The sequence below is a fragment of the Eschrichtius robustus genome, chromosome 1 (genome assembly GCF_028021215.1).
Source record: "Eschrichtius robustus isolate mEscRob2 chromosome 1, mEscRob2.pri, whole genome shotgun sequence".
In the NCBI taxonomy this organism is placed as follows: Eukaryota; Metazoa; Chordata; class Mammalia; order Artiodactyla; family Eschrichtiidae; genus Eschrichtius; species Eschrichtius robustus.
This window is the reverse complement of record NC_090824.1, coordinates 34,595,716-34,616,148: the sequence shown is the minus strand read 5'-3', so window position 1 is coordinate 34,616,148 and position 20,433 is coordinate 34,595,716. Positions and strand designations below refer to the sequence as shown.

The 20,433-nt window shown below is 38.5% G+C and overlaps 3 protein-coding genes across 9 annotated transcripts in view; 2 read left to right on the top strand and 1 right to left on the bottom strand.

Moving 5' to 3' along the window:
- PALS1 (protein associated with LIN7 1, MAGUK p55 family member) overlaps positions 1–4,683 on the top strand; it is a 103,383-nt gene extending 98,700 nt beyond the window's left edge. For all 7 annotated transcript variants that reach the window (XM_068543918.1, XM_068543902.1, XM_068543909.1 and 4 more), the window contains one exon: positions 1,700–4,683. In XM_068543918.1, coding sequence (XP_068400019.1) covers positions 1,700–1,876 — 177 coding nt within the window. In that variant the 3' untranslated portion in view covers positions 1,877–4,683. The remainder of the gene's footprint in view (positions 1–1,699) is intronic.
- Positions 4,684–6,737: 2,054 nt separating this feature from the next.
- ATP6V1D (ATPase H+ transporting V1 subunit D) lies at positions 6,738–19,942 on the bottom strand. Its single transcript, XM_068543884.1, has 10 exons — positions 19,880–19,942; positions 19,324–19,523; positions 14,994–15,111; positions 13,776–13,855; positions 12,345–12,412; positions 11,571–11,615; positions 10,363–10,466; positions 9,841–9,907; positions 8,577–8,655; positions 6,738–7,439 (listed from the first exon to the last, which is right to left on the bottom strand). Exons 2-10 carry the CDS (start codon positions 19,362–19,364, stop codon positions 7,298–7,300), a joined length of 744 nt encoding a protein of 247 aa, XP_068399985.1. The 5' UTR covers positions 19,365–19,523; positions 19,880–19,942; the 3' UTR covers positions 6,738–7,297.
- Positions 19,691–20,433, top strand: part of EIF2S1 (eukaryotic translation initiation factor 2 subunit alpha) — a 19,333-nt gene continuing 18,590 nt past the window's right edge. Inside the window, exon 1 of the mRNA XM_068543872.1 lies at positions 19,691–20,130. The gene's annotated coding sequence lies outside the window, so the exon portion shown is untranslated. The remainder of the gene's footprint in view (positions 20,131–20,433) is intronic.

The following is a 20,433-nucleotide window of genomic DNA, read 5'->3' as shown; positions in this document are numbered from 1 at the left end:
TTTGCAGCTTTTGGGTAAAGGGTGGTGTATATGATTGCCTTTTATGTTTTATATCCTTTGGTATTTAATAGTGTTTTATTCACACAATAGAAGTGTTGAGTAAAAACAAATTCTCAATTTTAACTCTATGAGATAGTGCTAACTAAGAAAGTGATGGTGTTCCTCACCAAATGCAAAATTTAAATAATCAGTTATTTCATTGTATTGTGAATCTTTGCTGCTGTAATGGGGGCTTGAGAGTGGTAAACTAATAGTATGAACTGTTATGGTCAGTTTTGCCTAAAGATAATTTTTTCAGGCCAAAGATATATGAGCAAAAACATTTTGTTTCAATTTCGTCATGAATTGTAATTTGAAAAATTAAAACATAAACTACCAAGTAAATAAGTCATTTTGGCAAAAGATGAATACTTAAATTTGATACAGAAAAACTAGGTGGATTAGATATTCATGTGAATCTATGTAAGATGTAGGGCTTAACATTTGTATTTCAAATCTAGTAACACAAGGTTTAGATTCTACTTTGAGTTCTAGAATGTTCTTTCAATAATCTTGAGCTTTGAGTAGACATAAGTTTTAACCAGAATGTCACAGTATGTTCAGTTACAGTGGTGTAGTAGAGTCCCTGCTGGGAAACAAAGGATTCTGTGTACCAGAGCCAGATGCACAACATTCCAGAAAGAATATTAGAGGGCCACACAAGAAACTGACTCAGGACAAGCCAGAGCTGTCATATTTTTAATATGTTTTCCTTCTGTTAAAAAAGTTCAACCAGTTGAACGATACAAATTGTTTGGTATTGTGGCTCCAATATAGTATTGATGTATGGCCTTTATGTCCGAGACATATGGACATTTAATTAGTTCTCTTCATTGACAGGGGTGATTTGGGGGCAGTTTCACTTTCTTGGACACATGTGCCTGATTATCAGAAGGTTCTCGATAAGTTTTGCATATAACCTTGCCATCTGCTTATCTGTGAAACAGCTGTTTCCTTTACGCATTATTTTAAAGTAGCCTGCCCTATATGGCTTCCCAAACTCTTCTTAGGATACTTGTTTTTGCATCTGGAAGACCTCCTTTGTGTATTGAAAGTAGAGAAGCAATTTTAAAAGCTATTTCCCCCAAAAAATATATTAGATTATTAAAATCTTGGATTTCCCAGCAGTGTTTTCATAGAAAAAGATACCCATTCTGTTGATCCTTTTCTCATGATGTTTACTCTTTTTAACTCTGCAACAGATATAGAGGGCAGGGGTTCTTCATAAGAGCCAAGAGCAGGTGGCACTTAAGGTCCTGCCAGAAAGGTTCACTCTGTTACAGAAGATGTTAATTTTAGGAAGAGGTTATGGTGCCCTAAAATGTTTGAAAACGAACGTCTGTAGGGAATTCAAAGCAACAGTCTGTGCACTTGAAGCCTCTAGTCTTGTGGATAAGACAGAAATGTATAAAAACCTAAATAGCAGTATAAACAGGTTATATTGAGTTGCAAATGGTTCGCAGTGTGAGTGCTGAAGATGCCGGAGCAAAGGAAATCCCTGTGGCCATGACAGGGTTGGGTTGAACACTGGAGGCTGAGTATTTTGAGAGACAGAAGGAAAGCAGCGTTAAGGCCATTTCTTGTTCTTCAGCCATCTCTGACTCATTGTATATTTTGGTAAGGAATGGATTACCTCATAATTTTTATCTTCTCTTTGCAGCCTGAAGAGTTGAGAGAAATCATTGAGAAGACTAGAGAGATGGAGCAGAACAATGGCCACTACTTTGACACAGCAATTGTGAACTCGGATCTTGATAAAGCCTATCAGGAATTGCTTAGGTTGATTAACAAACTTGATACTGAACCTCAGTGGGTGCCATCCACTTGGCTGAGGTGAAGGAAACGTCCATTATGAGGCATGATTGGACTTGATCTGGCAAACTGCCAATAGGAAGATAGCCCTGATACTTGAGCAAGTCTCTGAGAAGGTGGCAGGCAGTATAAATTGTAGACCTGTTCTTAGATCTTGAACTAGTGAGAAGAAAATCCCCTTAGGCAATTCATTAACAGCATTCTTTATTCTCTGTACATGGCTTTAGAGGTTCTTGCCTCATTTGGGGATTTTAAATGGAAGTTTTCAACAGAGCAGTTCCATTTTATCCACATAAAAACCTTTTAATTCTGTTTTCACCTAACCAAATCTTTTCTGCCTAGTCATATTTCCATGAAAAACTTGTGTGTGTATACACAATGGTCCATGTCTCACATAGTAATAAATATTGATGTTATTTAACAGTTAACTTAAATGACTGCATGGGAATTTGTGGGTGAAGGGAAACTGTGCTTCTGTGCACTGGGCAAGACAACAGTATTTGGTTAGTCATCAGAACTACTTTTAAAAAAATGGTGCCACTTTGGTCTGGAGCTACTCTGTTAGGCTTGAATTCATTTGTATGTCTTTTAATTCTTAAAAACATTCTGTTAGAAGCACCAATTTTTTAGCTCAAACTTGTGGATCAGACTTCACTGCACACATGAAAGGTTTATGCAAAGGCCACACCTGTTTAGACTCTGATCTAAAACATATACAACATATGCTGATCTTTTTAAAGGTATAATGATTTTCTGAATTTTTTTCTTTAATCGTTGCAACTGATTGGGTAACTTTTACTTCCTTTTCCTGATCTGCATAGTACAATAGAATGTATAAGTTACATTTTTATGAATGGCAGATATTCATATAAACTGTGTTGACTGTTAAGATTCTTCCTCATGATGCAAATAGTTTTTTACATGCATAAAAGGACATAGCACATTTGACAGTTTTTTCATTTTTATATATGAGCACAGTATAATTTGATGACTGTGCTATATATGTAGGTAATAAACTGGAATTCTGTGATCAATATAGTTGCTGTACTGTATACTAATATTTAATAGATTGACAAATGGTCATTGATTACACTTGTTCAGCATTGGAATAAAATTATATGAGGGAAATGATATGACAATTGACTTTGAGATCAGAAGGAAAGGATGACCTGAAAGTCATTTGAACATTTTAGGAAAAGAACATTGCAGGGGAAAAGTTAAGCATATAGAAATAGGTTTTTATCCTGATAAGGTCTGCCTCTTAATGATCAGAATGCAACAAGCTAAATCATAAAACATTTAAGCTAATGAAACTTTCATACTGTCTCTATAGCTTGTAGCTTTAAAATTCAACTTCTGTAATTGGCATGGAAGTTAATTTGCAGTATTTTCAAGGCTTAAGGGATGGTGTGATGTGTGACGAACAACCTCAAATGTGAATGTCTTGATTTTATTTATATGGTGACTTTAGCTACAACAATTCCTGTTCCCAAAGCTAAACACTGGAATGATACTGAATTGTCACTTAATTTAACATAAGCAACTGTTTTTAATGAGTAGTTTGTCTCAGTGTCATGTACATACTTGAGTTTTTCTCCTTTGCATAATATTATTTGAACAAATTATAGACAGTTTATATGCTGCCTTTTTCTGTTGAAATTCACATGGCCTCAAAGTTGGCTGTGGAATATATCTTGTGTGGAAATACTTTCAAGATAATGTTCCTTAGGAAGAAAGTAACATTCCTAGGTTGAGGGAAGGAATGCCATACATACTGTCTCTTCAGGTCTGAAACACTCCAGTTTATGGCAGGAAAATGCAAAGGTCACAGTGATTTTCAGCACTGAAAACAAGGCACTGTAAGTACTTAATCTTTTCAGTTTTCCAATTTACTTTCTCTTTAGGAATGAAAGGTAGTCTGTGGTAAGACAGTGGAGTTTTGTGAGCTGCTTATCGTAACTGACAACTATTTTCAACCCTAAGATCTAAAATGTTTGCAGTTTGAGTCAAGTTAGAATGAGATTTCAGGTGGTGTCAGTAAGTGGCTGCTATGCTAGTCCCTGAGTTACCTGTAGGCCACAGGGCCAACACTAGGGCCACGTGCTATGCAGACTCAGGCATGGCTTTAACCAGCAAGTCCAAGTCCCCTACCGAGGCACATGCTATGCCACAGTATACTTCTTAAAAATCTAAGCTGATGAGGTATTTTGGGGATCAGTTAAGTCCTATATAATTTTCTCCTTCCTCATCAGCAGTGGTAGAGGGATAGAAATGTTTATATCCCAACTTTCCTCAATCCTGGTGATATGGATGTGCTGATATTCAACATAGTCCCTACAAAGTGAAAACTGAGTTGTTGCTGACTTCCTTGAAAGAAAATAGAAAAAAGACTTGCTCTCCACCTAGTTGTGCTCTACACCACTCTGGCCAATTCCATTTCCTGTCCCTCTGTGGTTCTGATTGGAGACCCCAGTGTGGGGGGAGGTCTTAACCACTTACAGGAATGATACCAATCGCTAATGAAATGCACATTAGTTCAAGTAAGGAAATAATCTTCCTTTACTAAATTTCCTTAAGTCAGAACAAACAGAAAGGAGAATAGTGTTTAGATTAATCCAGATTTGCTTTCTATGAAAATCTAATGTCTGGATTTTTTTTTTCCTTTTCTCATGGCCTAAGGAATAATTTGAATGTAATTCTGTGAATGTGTGTGGAAGATTTAAACCAGGGATTTAGCCTTAATAAAGGTAACCTTTCTGACATCTATTGTTAATCCTCCTTTGTACTCTTCCCCTGCCTGTATCTGCACTCTGTTGTTTTGAGATGTAACACTGCACATTGTAATGTAAAAATAAAAAGTAAAATTATATTTCAAATTTAAAAAGTCACTGAATACTTTCTCTTGCTGTGTTTATATCCTCTGCCATTCAAGGTTTCAACACATCTAAAATGACCCACCCTTGTCTTCAAGTTTTGCCAGAATCAAGTCCACTGGAACCTCTGGGTGAAACACAAATACATTTTAATTTATTCTTCACAGTGGGGGAGTGCCCCCTACTGGCACAAATGTAGATTCTGTTTCCTTAATTGTTGTTTGTTTAAACTGTATCAAAGATAGACAACTTAAAGCTGTGTATTCTAGAACTAGTTTTCTGGGGAAGAAGGTATGTAATACTCAGGCGAATTCCACTATATGCAACCACCGATTTGAGAACACCGAGGATAGGATGAGTTGTTGACAAATATATAACATACTTTCATTCTCCATTCTTCATCCCTCCCCTTTTTCTATAATACCTACTCCTCTGTATCTCGCAAAGGAGGCCAAATCATGTACCAAAAAGTGTTTGTTGTTACACATACACACACCTGCTACCCCAGTCCAGCTTTCTATTCCTATTCCTGATCTACTCCCTTCCCATACAGCTCGGATCACCCCAACCCTACGCAACAAATTTTCTGTCCACTCTTGTCTCTTTCTTTTTAACAATATGCTAAACTGTAAAATCTTCTGCACTTTTGTAGGGAGGGTAGCCAAAGCCAGTAAGTACCAGAGGTTTATGGTGCCACAGGAAAAAAAATCTAGGGTACCTCTCTGGCTTAGTTCCTTAAGGTGAACATAAATTTATCTAAATGAAAACCCACGAAACCTGGCTCTCTGCATCTACTTTGCAGCTAATTTTTGCCTCCTACAGAGCCGTACATATCACTTACTTAAGAAGAACCAAGGCTCTGAAATCAAGATACATTTGGCCTGCCTTCCACCTGCAAAATGGAGATGATGATGGCATTTATAACAAACAAACAACTAACTCACTCACTAGAGGAGTGTTTGTTGGGAGGATTAAATATTAAGCAGTTGTTACCTATTTATTTATTTTCAAGACTTCTTATGAACTCAGTTGTTTGTTTGTTGTTTGTTGGTTTTCCAATCAATCAATCACTACTGAATTTACATTTAATCTGAGATTTTATTGTGAGCAGCAACAGGATTTCCTAAAAACCAGCTCCTCCAGGACAGGCCTTATGTCTTTACCTTTACCCAAAGTTTTTAACATAGGGGAGGCAAAAAGGATAGAAGTTAAGTTGTTAAGGATGTAAAAATTCTGAAGGAAGGTAGACTGCCTGGATTTAAATCTGGGATTCACCACTTCAAGCTCCTTGTGCCTCAAAATTTTCTTCTGTGAAATGCAGGATTAAAACAATCCGTACCTCTTAATGGTTGTTGTGATGAGATAATATAGATAAAACACAAATGTCTAATACCACTAAGCTATTTTATAGTAGGTCTTTCTTTGTTAAATTTATGCAAAATAATTACTTTAAAATTACTTTAAAATTAGCCTAGGCTGTGATATCAGTTGATTTAAACACAATACGGTTAAGGCTAGTGTCACAATTTCACTAATTAATTAAAAACTGTTCCACGGCCAATCACGTCAAACAATGCCTGTAACTGAGTGCAGGAAAGCCTGAGTAATCATGGATGGCTCACACCAGATCAAACTACTAAAAACCTCAGTCAGTCACCTGATGTGGCCATTCAAATGCCTCAAGTTGTTACTGCTTATAAAATAGTACAGTTAGTTACCTTATTACTCTCAAATGGGAATTAATTAGTATTTTTTCTTAGAAAAAACAGCAGTAATAAGCCCTCTTAACTCATTGGCAATCAATCATATTTATTAGTATCCCAGAATTCAACAATCAATCACTCACCTCAGTAAGTTTATTAGTAAAACACTGAAATATGAAGGGGGGAGAAAGGGAAGCTACCCACTTCATACATGTCTGCAGAGAAAGCTCTTTTTGGATGCCAATCCCATGTGGTGATCTGAGCATAAGAACACAACTTAGCAGTAAATTCCTTAAAAAGGAACAACTCATTTTTAAATCATTTTACTGTTTATTACCAGAGTCACATTTGAATTGGCAGAACTGTTCCCATGACAGACAAGACAGACCTGTCATTCAAGGAAGAATAAGTGAAGGTTTTCATAAAGCTTGAGGAGAGAAGTCCCACAGTAACTAACACAAGGATGGCTGCAGCAATCTCAGACAATGGTGTGCAAGTAGGTGGTAGGAACAAAGGGTGTTCCAGCAGTAGCTGTCCTACATGTGTTGGCCTGAGACCACTGCTGTTACCTAAGGGGAATTTCTTAATATGTTGGTAAGCAGATCACTTGCAACAGACATGTAAGTGCAGTAGGGTGACACTTCGCAGAATAAATTCTGTAAGTTTCTGGGCAGGTTCTACAAATCTCATTGGTGATAAATGGTTGCTGAACTATGATTCTGCAAAGGTAATCCCATAAACGGACATCAGGGAATTTTACAACTGCTGAAATTCTTAGGCCAAAAATTAAATAGCCACACATACCAAACCTACACACCATGAATTAAAATGATGCCATGTTAGGCCTTCTGAAAGAATCAGCAGAAAAGATTATTCAAAGAGAAGATCCTCATCCTTCTCTTCAGCCAGAAGATTAGCAGGCTCCATCACCTCTCCAGCTGCCCTCCGTTGTTCCAAGTCCTTCTCAGACTTTTCCTTGAGAATCTTTTTCTTCTCCTGTATTTTCTTTAACCTATAAAATAAAGGAGGGAATTTTCTGAATGCTGTTTTGGTACTAAGTAGAATTGATTTCTTCTAGTTCTGTAACAAGGATAATAAACACCTACAAAGTAGAACAAAATTCTACCTTTATTAATTTCAATTTCAGTAACATATTTATAACCCATTTAAAAAAAAAAAAGATTTGAGGTAGAATACACACACATTTTAAGCTAATAACTGATTTCAAAAGCTCCTGTCTCAGGGTGAATAAACTTTGATGTCCATTCCCTGATAACGGAACAGGTTTTCAGCATTCAGACATTAAAATTTTGGATCATTCAATCTGGATTACCACAACCCTGCACATCAACTGAAGGACAAACTAAATTTTGCTAATTACGATTATAAGTCATACTCAGATGCTACTCAAGGTCCAAGACAGCTATGTCTTTCCTGAATACACCTGCCTTCACCTATCTCCCACTTCTCTGAAACTGACACACTGACCCCTGCACACCACCTATTTAGTATTTATTGTCCCTACTAGCTGTAAATGTTCAGAGCTAATTCCTGTACAGGTATCATTTCTCTCCAAGTACTCTCTCTAATGGTATGATTTATATTATTATGTAATGCCCCCAAGTACTTTATACTTTCTCCTGGAACATTTTCAACATGCAATACATATTTGTTGATTGACTGATTAATTCCAGTTTCTTTTTATGTGGGAGACACCCCATCTAAATCATTGTCTCATTTTAAAGAATTATCAAGGCTATTTATAGTTTCTCCGAAGGGCCCAAGTTTTCAGAGATGCCATATTTTAGGTGTGTGCAAAACTTGGCACAGATCTGTCTCCACAGTCTTTGGCAATATTATTTCTTGTTTCTTATCAGAATAAAATACAAGTTGTACTAATTCTTTCTTTCTTTTTTAATTTTTTTTAATTTTTTTGCCCGTGCTGCACTGCATGTGGGATCTTAGTTCCCTGACCAGGGATCAAACCCATGCCCCCTGCAACGGAAGCGTGGAGTCTTAACCACTGGACAGCCAGGGAAGTCCCAAGCTGTGCTAATTCTAAAGAACATAAGCCAACATGTCTCAGAAAATCGAGTTTTTGGAATATGGAAAAACAAAAAATGATCAATAACTGCAAATTCCAACAAACCTATAGAACTCTTCTCTCTCTCTCTCATCCAGCTCTGTGATGATATAAGCAAGGGTACGTTCAATCCGGGGAATGATGACTAGGGTTTAAAAAATATATATATAGTGAGAACTTCAAACCTTTTTTCAAATTGCCAGTGCTCATTTGTATAACTAACTTATTTTTTCTAACTGTAAAATAAATGTACATTTAATGCAAAAAACAAAAACACAAAGAAATAAAATGAAGTATAATCCAACCACTCTATAGTTAGCTATTATAAATATTTTGGAATATGCCCTCATACTGTCTTTTCTATGGACAGGTAACACCGGACCATGAGATATACAACACTGAATATACTGAATTTATATGAATATGTAACATTGAACCACAGATGTTATTTTAAATATAACAGCAATCCGCTGTTAAAAACTGGAGCACTGAGCAGAGAGAATACAGTAAGTTGAATTTTGTGTTAATCGTAAGGTTCTACTTTACACAGAATTTGCCTATTCTGCTTCTAGAATGTGAACTCCTTGTGAATTGGAACTGTTACCTTATCCATTTTGTTTTGCTTGCAATTCCATGCAAGAGGCTGGCACAAGCAAGCAGTCAGGAAATGTGTTTTGAGTTTTTTAAAAATGAGATAACTTCCTCTTTAACACTAACAGAGCCCAAGCAAAATAATTTCCTTGCTGCTCAAATTTTGCTCCTTTCTTACTTTAAAATTGAATAAGTGTTTCTTTAATGAAAACTGAGTTTCTTAAGCAAAAAGTACTGTGGCAACATTCAGCAGTCATAGTTTTAAAATAATGAAATGAGAGATGGAAAATAAATGCATCCAATGGGAAAATTTATTTTTAGAAATCAAGGAGAACAGCAAGAGAACAGGACATAAGGCCTAAGAAAGAGAGATTTAAAGTTTAATACTTCATGTGTTCAAAAACATTTATCACTCAGTCATTGGAAAGAACTTACAAAAACATTAGGGCTCTTGAGAAATAGTTTCACCTTTTATTCATGAATAATCAGAAATGAGTAAAACATTCCGTACTTTCTAACTCACCACTCTCCTCTAACTACCCCCTAAATCATACACACACTTCTATCAAAGGATTTACTAACAGCTATCTGTATTACTGACTCACTGCCCTTCCCACTGTGGGCAGGGGCAACATCTTATTCACCGGGCGATCAGTGCCTGATTCCTAGTAGGTCCGCGACAAATGTGGAGGTGCGGACAAGAGGATGGACAAAGAGCCTCACAGCAGCTTACACTCACCATGTTCAATGGCATTTACACGCCTGTTGGTTATCTTAATAGCTTCATCCAAAGTAACAAAGGAAGTCTAAAATAAGAGGATAAATTAATAATGTAAGCACAAAGTCTTCCTAATCATGCCCTGTCCACCACTTGTCTTCACTCAGCACTTGTAGAAAACATTTGGAAACCAAGACTACTTCTTTTCAACATACTTAAAGAACAGAAAATTCTTATGAGATTTCCATAGAGCTAACATGATTTCCATTCTATTAGAATTTGTTTCCTTCAGACTCACCTGAAGTTATAAAAATGGCAAGAGAAGAGAATCATACACTAATGACCTAGATATATATTAACTGGCCACAAAGAGGGGGGAAAAAAAGGCTTTCATGCATAAACCATATTATATTTGCATTTAAATCTATATTGACTATTGCTGTTCTCACCTAGCCAAGAGTGAAACTATACCATTGCGCAAACATTTTGCTAGTAGTAAGAAGTAGGGACAATGGTGCACAAGCCACCATTTCAGAAACTTACCTGCAGCGAAGCTAGTTCCACCAGTAGTTCCACTGCTTTGGCATAATTCCTCTTCAGTTTAGCCAACTGTTCGCCACCTCTGGCTAAACCAGTCAGTTCGTAACCTGAAAGAACCAGTCAGACAACATTTGCATTTAGGGTGTAATCTTCCCCGTAAACTTCCCAAAAGAAGATAAGTCAGAATAATACCAAACATGGAAAAACAAATTCACTAACCCAAACACTAAGTGCCCATTTCACTCCCCCAAAACTGTAGGACATGTTGCTGAATAGTTTTGCACAAGGATACTATTCTAAATCTAACTATAGGAGAAGTTAGCTTGCTGGATTAACCAATGCACCCCTTCCCTTTGTAGATTATACTGCCTGATGCCCCAGTACGGTTGACACTCTCTGTTAACAGGTGACTCTTTAGAATATTCTACTTCTTTATTCAAGCAGTACTAAATATTTGATGTGAACCAATTTAATATGAGGGCCAAAGAAAGAATATTGTTGTTTCTATGAAAGAAAACTGATTACTTTGGAAAGACTCAACAACGATGCATTACTACCTGAAACATGCTGTCAAATTAGGAAAAGGTGAGACAATTATAAAAAAATTGGGCAGGCTGGCTATAAAAGTCTAGGAAGATTCAGCATTCAGATTGTATCACAGTGTCTGAGATCTTACTCTACTTTAAAAAGACCCAAACTGGAAATTATAAACAATGCATTATGGGTGTGGTTTATGCAGAAAGACAACATGGAAGTCTAATCAGTGGATTCATACTCAAAGAAAGGCCATGGCCTTATATTTTTAAAATTGCGAATGACTCTATAAATTTCTAGGTTGAGATAAAATATTTTAAGCAATGTACAATGTTTTGTGACTCCCTGCAATAACACTTTTTTGATTAACTGATAAACTATTGTCCCAAATGTATCTGATAAGAAGGCTTCTGGACTTCCCTGGCGGTCCAGTGGTTAAGACTCCACACTCCCAATGCAGGGGGGCACGGGTTTGATCCCTGGTCGGGGAACTAAGATCCCACATGCTGCCCGGGGAGGCCAAAAAAAAAAAAAAAAAAAAAAAAAAATGAAGGTTTCCAACACTGGAACCACTGAACTCTAAGCAGGTCTATTTATCATCATTTTCCAGAATAAGGTTCATTTAAAGAGGAACTGGAAGAACCCAGAGACACACACATAAAAAGTTTCACACTTACTGTCAGTTCCTTCATGGTAATGTTCAAATACTGGCAAAGTAACACCTGTTAAACACAGAAACATATATGGATTCACAAACATGTCCTTGAAGTACCGTTTCTTAACCACTGTTTCCTGTGTTTCTTTTTCAGCAAATACTCAAAAGTCAAGAGATTGCCTGGAACTGTAACTCGTTTCAATGAATGAATTTAGAAACCTTCCTTCTTAAGTGTTCATTCCTATTCAAAAGTCAGATTATCCTTAGTAAGGGATCTGGTTGTTACAATGTTTGTTTGTTTGTTTTCTTTCATCTTTGAGGTATACATAATATACAAATAATTGCACATATTTAATGTATACATTTTGATGAGTATAGAAATATGCATACACCCATGATACCATCATCACAATTAAGGTAATAAACATATCCATCACCTCCAAAAGATTTGTGCCCCTTTTCCTGTGTGTATGTGTTAAGAACACTCAACATGAGATCTACTTTCTTAAGTTTTTAAGTGCACAACACCGTATTAACTGTAACTATACTACTGTACAGCAGTTCTCTAAAATGTATTTATCTTGTATAACTGTAACTTCACATCCACTGAGCAATAGCTTTCCCCACCCCCGTTCCCTGGCAACCACCAGTAAACAATAGTTTTAACATGTAAAGCCAATCAACTTTGTCTAAGGAGAAAAGATTAATTGGGCCATCAAGATCTTGCTGTATAAACGGGTTAATTTTAAAATGTTATCTTTTCTCCGCTAAGAGTTCCAAAGGGTTGAAAAGTTACCTGCTACATTATCTTTCTTTGCTCTAATCTTCACTTGGGCTTTATTTACATTTTGGATTACTGTGGTGCTGCAGAAAAAGAAAAGGCCTTGATTTAGCTGAGTTTTTAGAGTGAGAAATAAACCATCAGGGACCCATCAGGTGACTTCAACAAAAGTAAGATGTCACGATTATGCTTTGATGATTGTCTTCTTTCAGAAAAGAACAATCACTGCTACCAGAGGAGGGCCTCAGAGAGCAAAGTATGAACAATATTCAAACATTAGCCATAAGAATACAAAGAATGATTTCAATGTACATGGACTGCTTAAGTTTTCAATCAGACATGTGGTGCATGGATGTGACTTTAGGGATTTTCATTCCACTAATGTAATTTGGAGAAAACATTCCTTCCTTCTGGGTTTGCTGTTCAAACCTCTAGGTGTGTCTAAGCAGGAGTTCAATTCCTTTACCTTGGAATCTATCTAATTTCCATCTGGCTTTGTCTGACTCCCCACCTGTTACTATCACAAAATAAAGTGTCTTCCCCATAACCACCCTAAAACACTTTCACATACCACATACACACTCTTTATTCCCACCCTCTCATGGAAAAGTCAATGCAAATTGTTATCCTACCAACACTGGCAAAAATTAAAAGTCTACTACTTCAAAAGGTCTTATGCCCCTCAAGCTGTAAGACTGTCCACAGGTAATGTTCCCAGATAACACAAGCTAAGAATGGAGGCACTGTGTTATTGGTAAAGAAGACTAAAATCAAAAACCCTGAAAACTTCCATTTCTGCCCCTGAGTAGTCATTTGACTTTAGGAAGGCACTGAACTTAAACTGAGAACAACAATGCTCGCCTGGTCCACCTCACAGGCTTATGTGGAGAATCAAATGACATAACTAAACATATGTAAAGCAATAACTAAGCCATTTTGTACACTTTGTAAAGCACATATTGACATATGCCATAAAGTCCATGCCCTTTAAACAACCAATTCCATTCTCAAAAATTTTCCTAAGGAAATAATTCAACAGAAATTTAAAAATATATACATAAAGATGTGCATGGCACCTTTTCTAATAATCCAAAAATCTGAAAATCAACCCAAAGGCCCACCATTACAGGAAAACGTTAATACATTATCATACATCTAAAGATTATGCAGCTATGTGAAAATAGGGAAGAATGTTTATGATACAATACTAAATGAAAATGGACTGTAAAATATTAAGTATTCTGTGCCTGCAACTATGTAACAGATACACATGGGTGGTAATAAACACAAAAGTGTTAAGGTGATGGGGTTAAAAGTGTTCTTATTATTACTGTATCATTTGTCTTTAATGCTTATGTATTTTTTTAAATTAAAAGAGGCTTTTAAATGAAATTATGAACATGATAGCACTTTGTTTTTCAAAACACCCCACTTAAGTGTTCTTACCTGAAGTCCCCTGCTGTGAACTTGGCTTCAGCAAGTGAAAAGGCAGCTTCTCTCATCACTTCACCCATCAACATTTTAGTCTGGAAAAGCAAAAACCAACAGCCAATTCAACCAAGTTTTTTACAGGGAAAAATCATATCATAATCATGTTCCTTTAACAACCATCAGTATTTTACACCAGGTGTACATGTAAATATTGATTTGGTAACAATAAAATAAATATATCCAATTTCGGGCTTCCCTGGTGGCGCAGTGGTTAAGAATCCGCCTGCCAGTGCAGGGGACATGGGTTTGAGCCCTGGTCCGGGAGGATCCCACATGCCGTGGAGCAACTGGGCCCATGTGCCACAACTACTGAGCCTGCACTCTAGAGCCCGCAAGCCACAACTACTGAAGCCCGCGCGCCTAGAGCCCGTGCTCTGCAACAAGAGAAGCCACCGCAATGAGAAGCCCGTGCGCCAAAACGAAGAGTAGCCCCTGCTCGCCGCAACTAGAGAAACCCCGCGCACAGCAACGAAGACCCAACATAGCCAAAAATAAATAAAATTTAAAAATTAAAAAAAAAAAAGAAAAAAAAAATATATATCCAGTTTTGCTTGAACAGTTTTGGTTATGGTTACTAACAATGTTGCAAAACCATGAGTTTTATAATTAAAATACTGGAATAAAGGCACTAAGAAATAGGAAACTGAATCTTTACTGAAGGGCCTACCTTATTCCTGAATGAGTCCATGCTGATTTGCTCAAATTAATCTTTTAAATTCACTATACTGCTCTCAAAATCCTAATGGCACAGTGATTCTAAAATCTGGAATATTTAATGTTTGAGAATACCCAGTAATTTTTTTGAAAGAGAAGAAAAACTGGGACAGGTGGGTAGAAAGTTACCAGACAGGCCAGAGGACAGTTATAATCAATACTGGGGAAAGAGCATTTCGGGCATTAGAAACAGCTAATGCAAAGGTCCTAGAGGAGGATGTTAGAAAAAAAGCTCCAAATGAGATCAGAGGGGCAGGCAGGGGCCAGAGTAGATCAAGTGGGGTTTGGGGGCAAGAGTAAAGAGTTTGTCTTATTAAATGTACTTTCTGAAACTTGTTACATTTATAATGGCATTTTTACTTTTGAAAGAAAAAAGTCTAATTAAAATGCCAACGGCTGTGCTGGATTTTCCATAGATACTTCTAAAATAAATACAATTCTAAGCAAACTTCATTCTACCTCTATTATCTTCTTAAGGATCTGTCGAAATCGAAGAGTTAAGGCGTCAGATTTTTTCTTTAGGAGGTTTCGACCCGTCTGTGCTCCTTTTAACCGAGCCCTCATGATGGTCTGTGCCCTATGTAAATAAAGTTAAAGACATTTAAAATAAAAATACTTCCCCAATATGGTGTTAAAATTATGCTAATTCCTTGATGTCATGAGAGCGAGACTATGTACCATTTGTAACTGACAGGCTTAATTGGTTTCTCAATACTGTAGATTTCCACCCTCAGTGTTCCATAAATAAGAAGTCTTTTTTATTTAAAACAGAAACAATCCTTTAATAAATAAGTATTTAATAATTTGATAAATAAGTTACTAACATTAATAATTTAATAAATAATTATTATAATAAATATTATTACTTAATAATTGGTTAATAATTTAATAAATTTTATTATGATTTAATAAATATTTATTAGAACTATTTTATGATGCCAGCATAGTTTAAATACTTACTTGATTTGTGAGCTAAAACAGTATATGTTTCCATTAGGGATGCACTAAGAATTAAAAAAAAAAAAATCTGTCCAATGATATATATCAAAATTTGAAATGCATTTACCTTCAGGACCAACAATTCTACTTTAAGGGATTTATCCCCCTGATTTACTCCCACATGTACACAAAAACATGTACAAGGTCAAGGATGAGTAGTCCAGCCTTATTTGTAATAGCAAAAGGGTGGGAACAAGTTAAATGTTCCACAAATCATGGTTCATCATACAACAGAATGGTATGAAGCCATTAAAAAAAAAGAGGAAGGAAAAAAAAAAAAAAGAGGAAGGTAGATCTGCATGTGCTCCTCATATTACATTGTCTCAGTTATGCACAGTAAGGGATGAATGTGCTTATATAGATAAAGAGAATAGTTCTAGAGAGGTTCACAGAAAGTGGTAACAGTTTCCTTTGGAAAATTAGGTTGAGTGAAAAGAATGGATTTACTTTTTACTATTATATTCTGTTTTACCTTCTGTATTTCATACCACAGTCATTTATCACTTTTTCCATTAAAAGTGTGGCATTGAAGTGTTTTGATATCATCAATTAAGACTCTACTACCAATCACTTTACTAATTTGTAAATGACTCCAGGTAACAAATGACACATATAAGTAAACATTTCTGAGAAGTGACAAGCCATTGATATCTCCTTACCTCCCTATTTCAATCTTTTCCCATCAGAAACCCCAAAACCAAAGTCAAGAAAGCAACAGCAGAAATTGACATTTCCATTCTTGCCACCATACGCCAGACAAAATTTAATAATGAGAAAAACAAAGTGGATAATAAGATTCAATAATCAATTGTATAACATACTTAAAGTGATTTAAGGGGACATAATTTCATATGACTGGTGTTATGACCAACTGCAAAATAGTTTTTGCTAAACTTCTGACTAAATTCTTCGATTATACTGAATCTTCTACCATAGGCCAAAGGTTACTAAAACAATTCTATAGCTGGAAGGGGCTTTAGACATTATCTTGAAAGATAGGAAAACAAAGCTCAGAAAAGTGAAATGACTTTCCCACAGTCACTTGGTGAAGAAAACGCAGAGCAAGACCTGAAACAGATTTCTGACTCCAGGGATTTAACCAAGGTTCAAACCTAGGTCCACTGTACCCCAACCATGTGCCATACTGCCTCACCTATAGATTAAGGGGACATAATTCAGGTGAACAGTTCTGTCTTTGAAAAACTAGCTATCAGTGGCTGAATTTGCACTGACTAGCCTCATTGGAGGTCTAACCAAGTGAAGCTGGTTCAGCTTCCAGCCTGAGCAAGAGCTATGCACCCCAATGTGTACATTTAACATACCGTGTTGTTGACACTAACCACCAGACTTTGGGCTCAAAGAGTTGAACCAAATTTAAGTCAAATCCTAGTACTGCAAATGGAAGCAAGTTTACAGTAAAAAGGTGAACTGGTTCATAAAACTGAATTCACCACGCTAATTTTAATTTCCTCCTATATTTAATTTCTTTTCTCATGAAATAGACAAATTTTAATTCTTGAGACTCAAAGAGTGACTTGCCCAAGGGCTTATAGCCAGTATGTAGGAGAACCTGGATGTGACTGACTTCTGTTGACTCCAAATCCTTCATGCCTCTTTTGCTTCCACTCTAAACTTGTTTTGCTCTCTCTGGTGCCTAAGTGGGTGACAGCCCCATTTCACAGGATAGCACTGTAAGCTAGTACTGTCTGAGACAGAAGTCACTAGTGTATTTTCTAGCCTCGCTCTTTAAACACTTGTTCTTTTACAAGTTACAGAGCTGCTTGGCCCTACAAAAAATGTTTGACCTTCAGCTAGGATGATGACTTTGCTTCCAGCTGAATCAAAAACATCTGACTACATGACAAAGTACCTGCTGATAAGCCTTGGGGAAAATATTTAGAGAAGCAGTTACTTCCTGCACCTGATTTTCCTCTCAATTGGCAAGCTGAGTACTCTCAAATAGCAATTTTCACCTTCACAAACCTATCATTCTTGTCTAAGCCCAAAGAGTGTATTTTCACCTCTTAGTCTCAAAGTAAAAACAAAAAACAAAATGTTAACATTCTGACTACTATCAAAGATAAACACAGCCAGACATTAGTTAAAGCTGTGAAAACAGGTATTATTCAGTAACCACTGACAGCAGGGGAAAGAGCTGAGCTCCTTTCCGATTGTGCACAGGTGATTAGGCATTTTAAAATGAGTGAGGAGAGTGAGAGTGGATGCCAGTCAGAGAAAAATTCCAAAAGGTTGGGCACTGGAAATGCCATCAGGCCAGCTGTGTCTGCTAGCAGGCAATTAAGGAAGGGAGGTTAGGGGCATAGTCTCAGGTGTTGCATAGAACAAAGAGTAAATTCTCCTGGCTGGATGAGTTTTCTCAAGCAGGCATTTTACTAGGGGCTGGAGTCATTCTAGGAACTTAGCCTTAGGCTACCAGAAGCCATGCTAGAGTCTGGTGTCTCTTAGGGCAGAGGTTTGGATGGAGGTCAGAGTCTTTAAGTGCTGGGAGTTCTACAGTCCTCACTACCCCAGGGTAGTCCTGATCCTTATCTATTTCACAGGCACTGCCTTTCTCCACAACTGACTTACTTCCCACCTAGGACGAACAGCTATTAGAAAGTCAACAGGCGAAGGTAGAAACCAAACAAACAAAAACCCCTTGATTTCATTAAAAGCTGTAGCCACCCAGGTAGGTACAGAACTCTAGGTTTGGGGTTTAAATATAACGCTTATTTTAAGCATCCTCAGATTCTCTGAGAAAAAGTCAGAATAAAGAAAAACAACAGAACACCCCCAAAGAGATAGGACCACAATCAAAAGATCTAAGTGTCAAAACCAAAACTGATTTTCTGCTCCTCAGTGAAAAAAAGAGGAAAAGGAAGAGGGGCAGGGGGAGGGGGAGAGGGCAAATAAGAACAATCTTTACCTTCCACACGTTGTTAGGCACATTTGAGAAAACTTAAAATTTTTCTCCTAACAAAGAATTCAGGCCCAAAGAGAAAGGAGGCCACAACTGAACAGATTCCACGGCATGGGTTCATTCAAGTAACATTTTTTGTGGACCTTCTGTGGATTAATAATCAAGACACTTCTCATCCTGGAGAGAGCTCATAGTTCAGTGGTAAATATACATAAACAAATATGCGCTTTACAATGTGACGGGTGATATTAACAGAAGTCTGAATGAGATGCAATGGTGACAGAACAAAAGGAGTGCCTCGGAAATTCAGGTATAGCTTCCCACCGCATGTGACATTTCAGGGGATCTTGGAAAATGAGTATGGGTATCCAAGATCGAACCTGACGCCCACTTTAGGGCGATTCGATTCAACCCCCAAATTGGCTTAGAAGCCTGCTTCCCACCGCAGTAGACTTCCCTTCTCAAAGCATTTATCAAACTTCGTCCGCTTATCTATCCCTCCACTAAACTGTGAGCTCTGTTAGGGCAAGAGTGGCGACGATTCATAGTTATATAAATCCAGTGTCCGGATCAATAAGGGAATATGGAATGAATGGCTCGATTAATGATTAAAGTCAGCGGATCTCTACAAAAGCCAGCAGGCCGGGCGCCTGTTCTCACGGGCTGGACTTGCTCTGTCCAGTCTGGTTCACTCAGAGGAATGTGTAAGGGGCCCCTGAGGGAGCCTCGCCTTGGACTCACGAGAAGAGACTGGAGAGAGCTCACGGTCGGCCCAGGAAACAAGGAGCCCCGCTGCTGGTCCAGGGTATGGAGGAACAGCGGCTCGGGCAGGTCTTCCTGAACACCTGTTCGTTCCATTCTTTTACTTACATTCGCGAGGGAAAGATTTCAATTCGGTCTTTGCCCGACATTCTGACGATGACTGTTCGGCCCGGGTCCCTGGCCGGGCAATCGTGGCTGCAACAAGCCCAGCCGCCGAGTCTTGCGCCACCTGAGTCAGCTGGCTGTGTCACGTGACCCCCTGGCGTTGCTAAGAGGCAGCCAGGATACGCCTTCTTCACTTCCGCTTCCTGTGGGTAAGGTTTGGGGGGGTAGGGGTGTGGGGAAGGCGACAGGAAGAAGGCGATGCCCGGATGTTGAGGCGCGCGCACCCCGGAGCCGCCCCTCATTTCCGGTTCATCTTCTAGCCCCCACCCCCACCCCCCGGTCTCCAGCTCCCAGGCGGCTGCGCAGGTCGAGGCGCAAGAACAGGGAAGAGTACACTCCTTCTCTTCCTCCACTTTTCATCTTTGTTCACAGCGCCACCCATGGTTGACTAAAGCTTTCAGAAAGGATTTATTTTTCAGGGACAAGGAATCCGAGTCGTCCCTCTTACCTGCACCTTGAAAGTTACTTAGCGAAAGCTAAAGACAGCGAGAAAACGTACTTTTCAGGTCCTCCTAAGGTCCACATCCTTCTTTGTTCTCGGAGGACCTGGACTCTATGGTCAGTGACGAAGAGGGGGGGGGCCTCCATCCTGTTGGCGCTTGCGTGCTGCGAGGTGGTTCCGCATGCGCGGTGGGGTCGAGCGAAGCGCACGCTGAGAGTCGGCGGTTGCTGCGGGTGGATCAAGTCTGGTCTCTCCGATTGAAGAGCGTGGCGCCGGACACCAGTGCGGGATTCACACACATACCTCAGGTGACTAGTCGCCCCGATCGGTTTCTCCAGGAATTCACTTCGGTTGTGTCCAGTGACATGGATGGTCGATAGAGGGTAGGCCCCAGGCTAACACCCCCTCCTTCTCCCGTCCCTTCGCGGGAAGTGTCTGCACACAGCTGCCACCGCCCGCCGGCTCCGTGTCGGTCTCCCCGTGTAGCAGAGGTGTCATGGTGCGAACGGAGGCCTCTCGTGAAGGGAGGTGGGCCGAGTGACTGAACAGCCCTTTCAGTGTGCTTCAAGTGGGGACGCCGTGAGGTGGGGCGGCCTTGGGAGAATGCCGTG

Bases quoted from the DNA above. Each gene is read 5' to 3' on its own strand.
- ATP6V1D (XM_068543884.1), bottom strand. From the start codon at position 19,364: ATGTCGGGCAAAGACCGAATTGAAATCTTTCCCTCGCGAAT. The intron at 12,413-13,775 runs GTAAGAACACTT...CTTTTTCTGCAG, and splicing joins TTCACAGCAGGGGACTTCAG to CACCACAGTAATCCAAAATG. The intron at 11,616-12,344 runs GTAACTTTTCAA...TGTGTTTAACAG, and splicing joins AAAGAAAGATAATGTAGCAG to GTGTTACTTTGCCAGTATTT.